This window comes from Melopsittacus undulatus, chromosome 7 (assembly GCF_012275295.1).
Source record: "Melopsittacus undulatus isolate bMelUnd1 chromosome 7, bMelUnd1.mat.Z, whole genome shotgun sequence".
In the NCBI taxonomy this organism is placed as follows: Eukaryota; Metazoa; Chordata; class Aves; order Psittaciformes; family Psittaculidae; genus Melopsittacus; species Melopsittacus undulatus.
The window spans coordinates 62,546,445-62,560,279 of NC_047533.1; the positions used below are offsets into that span (position 1 = coordinate 62,546,445).

General features: G+C 36.7%; 1 protein-coding gene across 1 annotated transcript in view; it reads left to right on the forward strand.

Moving 5' to 3' along the window:
• Window positions 1-13,835, forward strand: part of TTC29 (tetratricopeptide repeat domain 29) — a 126,385-nt gene that overhangs the window by 65,028 nt on the left and 47,522 nt on the right. Inside the window, exons 8-9 of the mRNA XM_034064461.1 lie at window positions 7,479-7,570; window positions 12,326-12,449. Coding sequence (XP_033920352.1) covers window positions 7,479-7,570; window positions 12,326-12,449 — 216 coding nt within the window. The remainder of the gene's footprint in view (window positions 1-7,478; window positions 7,571-12,325; window positions 12,450-13,835) is intronic.

Sequence of the window (13,835 nt, forward strand, 5' to 3'; positions counted from 1 at the left end):
TAAAAATACCTGTTCATGGGTGTACCAAAGATATTAATAAGCATGAAGCAGAATATTTTTAGCTGTTTTGTCTAAGAAGTAATGGGCATTTAAGCATACATATGCATATCATATGATATTAATGTCTTAGGAGGCTTACAGCAACCTGACAGCCAGGTACATTCATGTAGACACAACTGTGATAAAAGCAGTCCAGACATCTGGATCACAGTGCTGCTATACAGAAACATTTCTGAACAATTCACATTATTGCACTTACCCAAATTTTCAGTCTCGTCCACCCCTTTCTCCTTGTTTCTTTCTCAGCCTCTGCCTTTGTCTTTTATGTACTTGCAGAATCTCATTTTTCCTTTACAAGTCACCTCCATCTGCTTATGTGTCAGTGTGGCCCTCATGCCACACATCACATTGAGGAATTCTCAAGATGAAGGGCTGTATTCACATCAGTACTTCTGTCTCAGCACTGTTTCATGCTTGTCACTGTTCAGCACTCAGCGCCACACTGCCTTGTTTTGTCAATAACCATTTATTTGTTGCTGGAATAGTAGCAACCATTACATCTGACCTCCCTGTTTCATCAATTATGGATAGATTATTGGATGTGAACATCTGCAAAAGCTTGCTGTTGAACTTACCTCCTGGCTGGGATTAGATAAAGTATTAAACTGTTGTTTATTGTCAGGCCAAAACTCTACTGGGAAGCCAGGGAATTCCAAGACTAGCAGTCTCCCATCAGCAAGCACCAAAAATTGTTTAGTATTGCCACCGTTTCCCATAAGATCGTAGCCATTTATTATTTACACTTATTACTAGTTGTTATAACATACTTGATAAAAGCTCTTGGCAGGCACAGTGTTTCCAGCTACTGTCACATCTGTCAGGATGGAAAGGATACATAAACTGTTTTTTCCTCTTATATTGCTGTTAAAGGGTAACAGATGAAGCTTCTTCACTCCAGACTGTTAAGCCATGCTTTATTTTGAAGAAATATGTCAACAATGGCTGGTTTGGAAAACATTACATTCCTGTACTAAATAAAGATTGCAACAACATTTACTATAGTAATGTCTCTTGCAGCTGAGATTTCAAAATGCATGGTATTAACAAACTAAAACACCTGATTTTGATGCTTGCATAGGTTTTTGCTTTAAAGGGCCTGATTTTTTAATTTTTTTTAATTTATTTTAATAAAATGCTTCATGAGATATACTAAATAATAAAATTACGACTGCATTCCTGCCATGTTGTAGGTGTAAAGAATCAGAACTAATATAATTTAGTGGCACAGAAGACCAGAATTAAGAACAGTGATCCATCCAGAGGCTAATACAGAAGAAATGGATGGGAACAAAAGTTAATGTTTATTCAATCGTGTGTACATTTCATCTCTTTAAAGCTTCCTGTGCAGCAAAATGGAGCATACAGGATGAACTCCTGACCTTGTAGGAAGGCAACAGACATTTGAAATTGCTCTGGGGAAAGGAACTTTTCCAGTTAGTTACTTGTATTTACATATCATCCATTCAGAATCAAAGCAAAATACTCTGAGTATTATACAAAGCATACAAGACTAAATACAGGCAAAGAACCCTAGGTCTTAACTTGGTAGACTGTTAAGGAATTAGTTAAATATTTGTATTCTCTCATGCTACAAACAGATACAGAGTAACCTAAATTGTGGATTTCCGTTCAAGTTTATGGAGTGTCAAGGTAAACAATGCACTTCATAGCCAGGCATAACAGGGGAGGGAAGAGTGAGGACTAAATAGAAGAGTTACCTCTCAGGGAGAGTGTCAACCAAGCAACACCTTACTGACAGCCATGTCCTAGAACTGGTGCTCCATTTCTGTGTTTGGCTCAGCCAGACCTCTAGGTAGGTTCCTCTACATCCCTTCTCATCCTCCTGTCCCTGATTCTCTTGCTCCTAGATGCATGCTTATGCTACACATTATCCAAATACACACATTGAAGCCCCTGGAATAGCAGTTTGGCCTATTGCAGACAAATTCTTTGTCTCAGTAGGAACAGTGATGAAGTTTGTTCATTTCTGGTTTGGGGTTGTTGGTTTTGTTTTTTTTTGGGGGGGGGGATCACAGTTTATTTATCAAAACAGTGCAGTCCAGTGGCTAAGGGCAAGAAGTTAGTATTCACATTTACAGAATTTGAGCTGATGTGTTTCAGTTTGGGAAAAGAAGAACTAACAATTCTAGCAAATCAGGGACTATTCACTCTCTCCCCAGCATGGCACCCAGTTTCAGTATCCCTTAACTGTGAGCACACAGACAGAATGCTGTACTGCTTCTACCCTGGATGCTCATTACATCCAAATACATTTATCATTAAACAAGGTGCAGCCTGCCATTCAGTTGATATTGGTGTATTACTTTCTTGGGATCAATAAGCTCTGCTTATTGTAATCAATATATTACATGAACAATATAATTTTCTTATTGCTGTCCAACCTTTCTCACACTGCATTTTAGCCAAAATAAGAATAAATCCGGGTTTGCATTGTGAAACTCTTCTTTGACCTTATGCAGGATGGCCACAGGCATGTAACCACTCAAATTATGGCAATAAAAGCTGTGATTTTTAGGGATTTCTGAATATGCATTTCTTGTGGAGCTATGGGAGAGAGTTTACTGAACTGCAAAATGCCTATGCAAAAGGTTCTGTTGCCTTTTATTTTCACTGAATGGTGTCAAAATTATTATTTAATGAGTGTCAGAGCTATGTGTATTTTCTGAAAGTATTTAAGAGGTTCTAAGTGGTATGAGGCTGGTAGTCTCACTCAATTGCATTGTCTTCTACCAACACCTATTGCTGGCTCCAGAAAAATGTCAGATGCTTGCTAGCCAGCCTGGGCCTTAGTCTGTTAGTGCAGCGCCTGTCAGAAATCATTAGCTAGTGATCTCTTTGACTAATGTTCCAGTTGATTGTCTGATTCATGTTCAAGATCTGTAAATGAGGCAGAAGCATCTTTACTGCTTACCAGCTGTGAAATGGCTAAACACAGCTAGATTTTCAGAAATCAAAATAAATGTATTTCCAATAAAGTTTGACAACAATATCAAGTGCAAAGCTAAGAGCAGAACTACAGTTTTGTGGTTTTTAAAGTTACAGTATTATAAATCAATATTATGCGTTCATGTTTTTGTCAGAGTAATGTATTTTACCAAAATAGCAAAATACTGGTAGTAGCATTAATCTTGTGTCGAGTTGGATAGACATTCTTCATTCAACATAAATTCATGCCTTCAATTTTTACTCTTTTGTCCATTATCCCCAGATGTGTCAATGTTTAGGACAGTCTATTATGTCCTTTTGTCTGAGTCCTCAGTGTATGCTAACGAGGTATGTGCATGTTTTTGTGTATGCATAAAAGAAGTACAAGTGTGACAATAAAAAAAAACAACAGTGGGATTTTGAGGAGGGAGAGTTTTCGGGGAGGAGCTGTTTTGTATTAATAGAATAACCCCACAAGGGTCGTACTGGCATAATGCTGAGATAACTAGAAGCAAATCTGCTCCTGGGATCCGACTAATATTTTTCTTGGCAAAGGGGGTAAACATGAAAATCACCTCTATCTACAGAATCAGTGCAAGAGCTGTATGACAAATAGGCTCTAGTTTGAGGATTTAAGCAGAGCTTGTTACTTTATCTTTGCACTGTAACTAATTGTAGACACAATAGACTTACCCAGGAACAGAGTTGATTTTGGAAAGAGGTGCTCCCACAGTAGCTATCGTCCTTCCAGATGCACCTGCATCCAGCTTTTGTTGCTGAGCAGGAAAACAAGGGAAATTGTACAATACATCCTGTTGGGTTTTTTTTTTTTATTTACTCCTATTTTGGAACCATAAAAACACCTTTTTCTCTTTCTTCCTTTATTTTCCATTTCTTTTACCTTTTCCCTTTCTTTTCACCTTTCCCTTTTTCCTTTTTTTTTTTCTCTCTGCATACACCAAAATAATACTGGATAGCATGTAGGACAGTTGTCTGTAATGTGGAAGACAAAGTTGGAGTCTTCACCCTGCCACCTTCCCACATTCTGCATAAATAAGAACAAGCAGTTAAAATCCACTGTTCATTTCTATATGACTTTTATTGTCATTTTATTTTGGGTTATTTTAGCCAGTAATTTTACTGTAGACGCACAGAAGTATGAAGTTTGAGACAGTCAGTGTGCTTTGTCACACAGAGCCAAAAATTCATTCATTATCAGGATCAGTGCAGTTTTCAGAATTTTTATATTGTTAAACTTATCTTACATTTTCTTTTTAGAGGGAGAAAAAAGTGTACACTATACTGATCTGTTCAACTGCATATACAATCATATTTTTCCACTAGTTGCTAGGAGTATCAAACTCTCTTTGAAACAGTATGGAAATTTTATAATGGAGTCTAGCATGATCAGGATAAATTTATTGCAGCAGCTTACTTCCTCAGAAATCTATGTACATATCAAAATAAAACTAAAATTAAAAAACAAGGAAGACATTTTGCCCCTTCAGTAACTCTAAATTTCTGAAAACATTGAGTTACCAAGATGACATTTTAATGCACAGTATTTACCATAGAATACTGAAGCAAATGAATGTTACTTTAATAATAAGACCGTTGTTCCTCCAACATTTACATGTTAATCCAGCATTTCATCCAGCCCTACCTCCTCTCCTTTTTCTATCCTGAATGTTGAAGTTAAAGCATGCACCATAATTGAGGAGGCTTCTCTTCACTTGCTCTACATAAATGGATACTGGGCACCTGTAGTGTACAGGGGCACTGTACAGCTCCTTTCCATCAAGACTGCATCCCTCTCTGTGTCCGTATGTAATATATGAAGCTGGAGGAGTTACTTAAAATACAAGTATATTTTCTATTATATTTCTATTTCTAATACAGAATATTTTCTATTGTAATTTATGAAGATTTCCTCCCTTTATGTAGATGATTTAATTATTGTTCTTTCATCATTATTTAGCATGAAATGTCTGATTTGTATAATGTAGTAGTAATCTGAGACCAAAATGAGCACTTTCCATCAATACAAATGAGTGGCTTTATTTATTTACTTACTTACTTTCTTTCTTACTTACTTGGAGTATTGTATGCAGTTCTTCTGGTGTCCTCAATAGAAAAAGGACATGGAACTGTTGGAACAAGTCCAGAGGAGGGCCACAAGGGGATGATCAGAGGACTGGAGCACCTCCTGTATGAAGACAGGCTGAGAAAGTTGGGTCTGTTGAGCCTGGAGAAGAGAAGGCTGCGTGGAGACCTCATAGTAACCTTCCAGTATCTGAAGGGGGGCTATAGGGGTGCTGGTGAGGGACTATTCATTAGGGACTGTGACAGGACAAGGGGTAATGGGTTAAAACTTAAACAGCAGAGATTTAGATTGGATCTAAGGAAGAAATTCTTTCCTATTAAAGTAGTGAGGTACTGGAATGGGTTGCCCAGGGAAGTTGTGAATGCTCCATCCCTGGCAATGTTCAAGGCCAGGTTGGATGAAGCCTTTGGTGATATGGTTTAGTGTGAGGTGTCCCTGCCCATGGCAGGGGGGTTGGAACTAGATGATCTCAAGGTCCTTTCCAACCCTAACTATTCTATGATTCTTTCTAGCAACTGTTTCAGGGATGCAGTGAACCAACTTTTTACTTTAGCTACTCTGTCTAGGTTTTCCCTTGGTTTTAGCTGTACTTTTTAGGCTTTTTCATATCTTTAATAAAAAGAAAAGTACGGTAGCCCAAGCCTTAGGCACCAAAGTAAACTTCCTGTGCTAGACAGTAACAACCAGAGGCCTAGTTAAATATTGCAGAGGACAGTTTAAAGTCTTTCTGGATTTCAGTCCTGTACATAGCGTTTTGGAAACCTCCTGACACTTTTATGGCAGATTTTCTTACACAGACACAATTACTACAACAAATGCTGTAGCTCCTCTGGGTTAAATGCAAGCCCAAGAACTGTTTTTTGGACACTTGTGTGTGTCTCTGATACCATCCTGGAGTATTAGAAGGACATACTACAAGCTTTGACAACTTTGAGTTTTGGGCAAGTTCTGAACTGATGTGACAAGTTACTAACTGAGGTGCCTTTATGCTGTTTTTGTCATATCTTGTGCATTGAAAATGACTCAATTGAGAATGACTTGATTGAGAATGACCTTCAAGTATAACATGCAATGCTAATGTACCTGAGAATATAACTGATAAGAAAGTACTTGAGGTATGGTAAGTAGTGCAGTGAACATTTATAAATGCTACTTTTTGTGCACACAGAGCTTATGTAACAAAAAAAAAAACACAAAAAAAGAGCCTTGTCCAAGGATACTCCTGTATGGAGTAAAACTCTTTCAAGAACTAACAAATCTGCATAGTAGAAACTGGTAGAAATGGTGACATCCACAGCATTAGCATACACAGGTTGTCTTCTTTTGACCCATGTACTTTGTCAATTACAGGGGATGCAATCTTAATAGAAATAATGCCCTATCTTTTATCTTAGTTTAAATAGGCGTCTTGGGGCATGGTCAATACTGTCGTATGTCCGTGGGCATCTCCCATCCCCCTTCAAAGCTGGTAAATGACATTCACTACTCCTTTCTTGGAAATGTGCAAAAAGGATTTCCATAGATCGTCTTTGGAGATTTGCTGTTTCCTCATGTGTGTAATAGGTTGGATCAAGCAATAAAGAGGAGGGAAGAAAGAATAAGATTTAATTTTATATGTACTCTCCCATCATCACCATTGGAAACAAAAGGGCTGAAAAGAGAAATTATGCAATAGTGGTGATGGCAGAGTTAAGTTAAGATCACATTTTTATACAGCAACTGTAAGCCTTTGGTTAAGGAAGCGGTCATGATAATAGAGTACATTCCCAGCCAATGTTAACAAATTGCTTGTGTGCATAAATAGTCATAAAAATAACAACTTTATCTACAGTTTTTTTTAAGGCAACATAGATTAAATGAATAGCCTATAAATTATTGACTTCTTGTGCATCCAGATTCTACTAAGAAAAGTTGTCAAGTTGATAGTTTAAAGAAAGAAAAATATTAAGTTTATTTCAGCATATCATTCTAAAACACTATGAATGCAAAAAATACCATCTTAAGGTATTGATTATCAAACATTCATAGAAGCACAGCCTCTTAAAATCTTTTAAATTATGGATAAGTAAATTTATATTGTGAATCAGAAACTATCCCTTTGGCTTTTGCAGAGTGCTAAAATACAGGGAATTAAATGCAGGTTATATCTCTTTCATTTGTAATTATTGAGTAGTTTCAAATAACTGTAAGTAATGATCAAAAAACTAGTCCCATTACAGCTAATTAAGGAAGTTATGTACAAGTGGGAAAACTTTAGTTTTGTGTCTCATATAGACACAAAGACTGAAAAAGAAAAAAAAAGGAAAGAAAAAGAAAAAGTATAAAATGTTAGCATTTTATTTATTGGGTTTATTTTCCTGTTTCACAGACTTTGGACACCTCTGTAAAAATCTTCACACCACTTTGTGATTCTGCTGGCCTAAGCAGAGCATATGCAGCTATAGCCAAGATCCTGGTAAGGTAGGTTAGCACATCCTTGTCAGTGCAGATTCATTCAGCTGTGAAAGACTTAAATTGTTAGAGGTCTGTCGCTTCCCATTACTGACTGCTTAAATTTTAAGCAGTGCCCTTTTTGCAGTAAGTGACCCTTTCATGGAAAGTTATTTGAAGCTCGTACATATTTTCTAAAGTGTATGATCCAAGATTTTCTTTACCTGTAAACTATAATATGTCCTTTTCCCCTCCCTACTTTGAGGACTGGGTTTTTTTATATGTTTATTTGTTTTACCCAAGACTGGGAGGGATCTTACTGGAAAATGGAAATCCAGACATATTTTGCAGGTTAAAAAAGACTTTAAAGAAAGTAGCAAGCTTCAGCAGGTGTCTCAGTGTAATCTTTCTGAGCTCTAAGTTTCTATTTATTGTACTCTCTTCTGTGGAAGAATTTCTAATTTGTGCATGTGTAATTAGATACAAATTTGTTGCAAATAAAATACTTGTCTTCGATGTTTTCCTTTCAGCATCTGAAATTAAAATCTACTTCCAGGTGAATTCGCTTGAAATTCTTCAACTTGTTACACAAATAATTTTGACATAAAGTTGTCTAATGTAATTATCATATGAAATAAGAAACATAAAAGAGGTTAAAGTTAAGGTTGCAGTTTATCCTTGATTCCTCCTATTTTTGGGGATTTCTGTGCATATATTATAGAGGAGGGCTTCTCACTAGGTTTATTTCAGTGTACAGAGCAAATTCTCCGTCTGAGTTAGATCCCTTTTCTCTCAGAGCACATAGGGGCCAGCAACAATCACAGGTCTCTTCAGTTCCCTAATACATCACTTACAGCTACCATCCTCACTGTAAAATATTTCTTCCTAACATCTAATCTAAGTCTACCCTCTTTCAGCTTAAAACCATTACCCTTTTCACAAGGGTATCACAACAGGCCCTGCTAAAAAGTCTGCCACCATCTTTTTTATACTGATTAAAATCTTCATTAAGAACCTGGATGATGTGACCAAGTGCATCCTCAGACTCTTTGCAGACAATACAAAATTGAGGAGAAACGATTGATCAAAGGGACCTCAGCAAGCTGGAGAAATGAGCCAAAGGCAGTCTTATGAAGCTCCGGAATGGGAAATGCAACATCCTGCACCTGGGGACAAATAACCCCAGGCACCAGCCTACGATGTGGGCTGCCTGGCTAGGAAGAAGGTTGGCAGAGCAGGACCTTTAAAAATCACTCAAAATTCCACAGCCTCCTCTAGGTGACCCTGCTCTGAGCAAGGTGGATAGAGGTAGTTCTGGAGATCCCTTCCAATCTTAACTATACTCTGATTCTGTATTGCTGTCTTAAGCAGTCCTAGATAAATTGTTTTGCCATGTAATTCTCTCTAGCAGAACATTTTTGGTAACCCAGCTTGATGAATATTTCAGAAAAACCTACTTCTTAAAATTCAGCAACAGATTTTTTCATGAACAAAATCATGCTGACCCAACTCTACTGCTTCTCCCTTATAGGAGGAAAGGGCAGAGAAAAATGGTTTGAGAAGGCAGTGTAGGGACATTAAAAAAAAAACATATCTGTTTACTTTACTTAACACCAAACTTTTGGATATTTACTTGTCTGATGTATAACATTCTGGCAAGCCTGTTCAGAAAACAGTGGATAAATGCATGAATGCATACTGTTGGTGACAGAATTTCCATATCTAGCTTGATCGCTTTTTCTTTACTTGTATTTTTATCTGATCTAGGCTAGACTTGTGCAAATAATAATTTGATGGGCAATGTCTTTACAAAGAAAAGATGACTGTTTCTCTAAAACATAACATCTGAGAGTTTGCACTTACTGCCTTGTGACAGGTTGGAGGAAGTGAGCTGAGCCTTCCCAATCACTCAGAACTTGTCTATAGCTTTGGAATATCTTGTGAAATCTGTTCCAGATGTTTTCACAGACCATGGGAAAATAAAAGTCTCTATCGTGTGCATTTAGGCATGTCATTTTCCAGGGAAAAATCTGACATAATAGCTTCGTGTTCTTGACTTATTCTGCAGGTGTCCACCATGGTAATGACTTCTTGTGGACACATGATTTATACATCCAATTCAATCACATGAGCAATCCTATAAAAGGTGCATATTTTCATAAAAGTCTAATAGGGGTAAAAATCTCATAGGGCATTTTAGCATGAAACTGGAAAATGAGTTGCTGTAGATGTGTAATCTCTTCTGCTGAAGTCATCATAACTGTTCTGTGGGATCATGAATGACTATATCTTTTGGAAATTGCATTTTATGCATTTAGAGAGGTGATGTCTAAGGAGCCTAGAAAGTATATGGCTGTATAAAATAACATGTAGATTTTTGAAGGAACTATAAAATATTAGCCCTTTGAGTAGGAAAGACCTGTTCATCATGTTATTTGGTCTTGTACAGGATAAAGTGTTTCAGTAATCCTTCTAGCATATTTTAAATATCTCAAGCTGGAGTGCTTTTAAAAGTACTTCCTTCGAAAAACTGTTAAACTTTACCAACCAATTGCCAGTTGGCATAAGTGAAGTTCTAACAGTGAGAAATATCTTTCTGATGTGTCAAATTGATCTCTGTTTCTTTGGAAGAGGTTATATGCGCTAGCACTTTTCATATTTTCTATATGCAGAGCATAGGTTTTTATACAAAATATAAAAAAATGACCAAAAATACATCAAAACATTTCTATTAATTCATGAAATTAGGAAAACCTTTTTACATTTTCTCCTGTCACTGATTCCATTTGCTTTATTACTTTCAGCCTCAAGCCCGCAAACTTGGTGGCACAATCAACAAACCCCTTAGTGGCTGTTTCATCTCTGCTCTATTTGATTTCTCCACTCTGAGTAAATGATTAAGTTTTCATGCATTGGTTCAACCAAAATCTATGTTCACTCAACCACATCCTTTATTGATTACTTCTACTGCAAACAGTAGGCCAAGTGTGATATACATAATTGGACAGTTGTCAGGGGATGTGGGTGTTAACAGTCCTGTTTTCCCAATTGGAAACTGGAATCACCTTGATACACAAATATTCTGCACTGTTTCATTCTCATTCCTTGGACCAAGGAGTCCTTTTCCTCAGAATATATGTTTTTAACTCTCAAAGGTCTGGTTGAATGGATTTAATGATTATACCATATAATATGCTCTTCAAGTTGCACCTGTGCACTGCATATAGAAAACTAGAAAAACTGGAATTAATATTTGTCTAACACTTTAACCTTGTCCTTTAACTTATATAAATCATATGCTGTGTTTCTGTGGAGGTATATTTGATTTTCTCTTCTTAGGAAAAAAAAATGTGTTTCTAATTCTAAAATTTAGAAGTCTTTTGATGCTTGGCAGATGTTTACAGTACAGCATATTTAATGTTCTCATTGTATTAAAATACTTAAATTAGGAAAATTTAGTAAATCCAGCTTATTAACAATTAAGCTTTATGGTAGCTTATAACGTGGTAGTTAGTTTGCAGTGTTTTAGCATCTTTTTCTAGGAATCTAGCTTATCTCAGTCACATATAGATAATCACTACAATATTGTAAATTTGCAGCCATGTTTTGCTGTGTTTCCTATTCCCTAGCAGGGTCTTTCCTGTTATAATTAATGGAAGGGAATTGCAGACTTCTGACAGATTTTGAAAGTACATATACCTAATATAGTTTATAATAAAAACTGTAATGTAAATGAACCTCAGTCATTTGCTGCAGGAAGGTAACTTTAAGGTGCTTTAAAATGGTGAGAAAATAAATCACAATTCTTTATCACTTACAGGAACTTCTATTTCTGTGAGTTTCTTAATTAAGCCTAGATTTTTCTGTCTTGCTTGGTGGCTTGACATTTAGCATGCTATACTCCTACATTAGTGACTCAAGTTCATGGCTAATATTGAGGTCAGCTGCAGTAACACTTAAGCCTTAAAGGGAAAAAGAGCGTAGTGCCTTACTCACAAGCAAACCTAGTTATCTATCTTATGTCTTGTAATCATACTGCAGAGATCTTATATTGTTAATATGACTGGCTTTATTAAAAAATAAAGGAAATCTGCAAATATTACTGTCAAAGTACATCAGCCAATTTTCAACTTAGATTCAGCTGTGACCTCAGGTTGCTCTGATCTCACTGGGATTTGGGAGTGACACCTACAGTCCACAGTTTATAGGTTTGCCTGTGTGATTCCAGCAGCCTTTTATCCACCCAGCCAAAGTGCAATATTGCACTCAGGGAAAGGCTGTTATCCCCGGAACTAAGAGACAGCACCATTATGGAGCTACTGCTGCACCACTAGGGTTCTAGAGCAAGAAATGGCATCTCTGAATGACAGGAGCCCAAAAAGTCTTACTGAAAAATTAGCTTTTTTATCTTCTTCCCCTATATTGTCAGGATGTGGGGTCCTGCTGTATTGAAAATGTTATCAGCTGCTCAGTAGAAAAACCTGCAAAAATGGAAACTCCAAAACCCCTATAAAATCACCACCTGCATTTTCATTTGTGGCCTCAAAATGTGGCACCATATTCAGAAGAAAAACTTTGCTTCACTTAAAGGACCCAGTTCTGCCCTCAGGGGTTCTTTGTGGACTCTTATTATTGGTCTCAGCACAGGTAGTGCCCAGATGACTGTTTTGGAAATAAAGTCCAGTCATGAATGAGTCATCACAAGGTTGCTTCAGAACAAGCAGATAGTTCTTCAGCATTTGGAGAAACCGTCTGAGTAGTTTTTGTCCCTGTCTTTTGCTTCAGTCAGGGAAAAGCAGCAGAAACTACGAAGCACTTGGAAGAGTTTATGAAGGCTTCTGAGAATGCTCATCTAAGACAAAGCCTGGTGGATGCATGTGTATTACTTGGGAATATTTACAACGAAAGAGTAAGTATTGTTTGCAGTAATGATGTCAAACAATTAGGTTTAATTCATGGTAAAAAACTAAGTTTGCATGTGAGATGACCTAGAATGATTTGATCCAGGTATTGTGTCTTACAAGAGCTACCAAAGAAGGTATTGTGTGACAAAATGTGCCATAAGTTTTTTGGTGAGGTGAAAAATTCACACCATATTTAATGCATAGGTGTTTGTTCTAGAATAGGTGAATAAAAACTCCAAATTCAGATTATGGAAAATTTTCAGTGTTGTGAAAATCTGCATCCAAATCACCATTCAAGCCTTATATGCCCATAAAGAGTTAACACAAATGAAATCTTATTGTACTACACACTGAAATTCATGCTTTTTTAAAATGAATGTATACTATATTGAGTATTAATAAGCAGTATTTTATTTTAGCTTTTATTTTCTCTCTACATTGTCTCAGCTAAATTTAAAAAGTGGCTGCTAGCAACAAATAGTTTGGCAAAAGTCTCTGCTGGTAGTTTGCTGGTAGTGGAAGTGCTTTCCCTCCTATATGCCTCCATCCAGTCTTATGGCTTTGATTTGGCCTGTCTAGATCAATAGTCAGTGATAGGCAATATTAAATTAAGCCAGAGGTGACTAAGAAACTCCTTTATTATAGTTTCTAAGGTCTTTTGAAGTGCTTCTTTCAGACCCATGTGTCAGTCTCCAAATGGTTCTGGGGTGGATCCTGCAAAGGCAGCAGTTCTCTTGGCACCCTATCTGACTAGCAATTTCCATGCTTACTCTGTCCCTTACCACATCTAGAGATGTAGCACTTGCACTGCAGTAGCACTTTTTTTTAATGAGAAGGGTTAAAAAGATTACTGCAGAAGTGAAAGATTCGTGTTGAGCTCTTAAACACCTATTTTAGAGCTGAAATGTTACATTAAATTGTTTAGATACAATGAATAATAAAAATAATGTATTGCAGACTGTACAATGTGGAAATTAGGAAACAATTCCACTATTAACAAAATAAAAATAGAAATCCCATTTCAAAATCACCCTTTCCAGCTTCTGTGGTCTGATTTTTGTCAGAATTTCTTTTCTATGTGTAATCTGTAGAAGAGGCTACTTGCCCTTTTTCACTTGCACTACCATCAGATGCCTTTGGGTTTTTTCTGGATTTCTCTGTAAGAGAAATCCCACTACCATATCTGCTGGCCTTTTTTTTTTTTCATAAGCTGTAGAAAAGATTCTTACTCTGTTCTCTGTATTAGCTTAAGAGGCTTCTATTTTACATATATTCTTAGCATAAATGCTAAATTTCCCATTGAAAATCAAGTTTTGAGTCCTTGAGATTTCGCTAAAGTAACTCTAAAATGGATCTAAAATTTAGAAGAAAGTGGAGTGATGTGACACTGG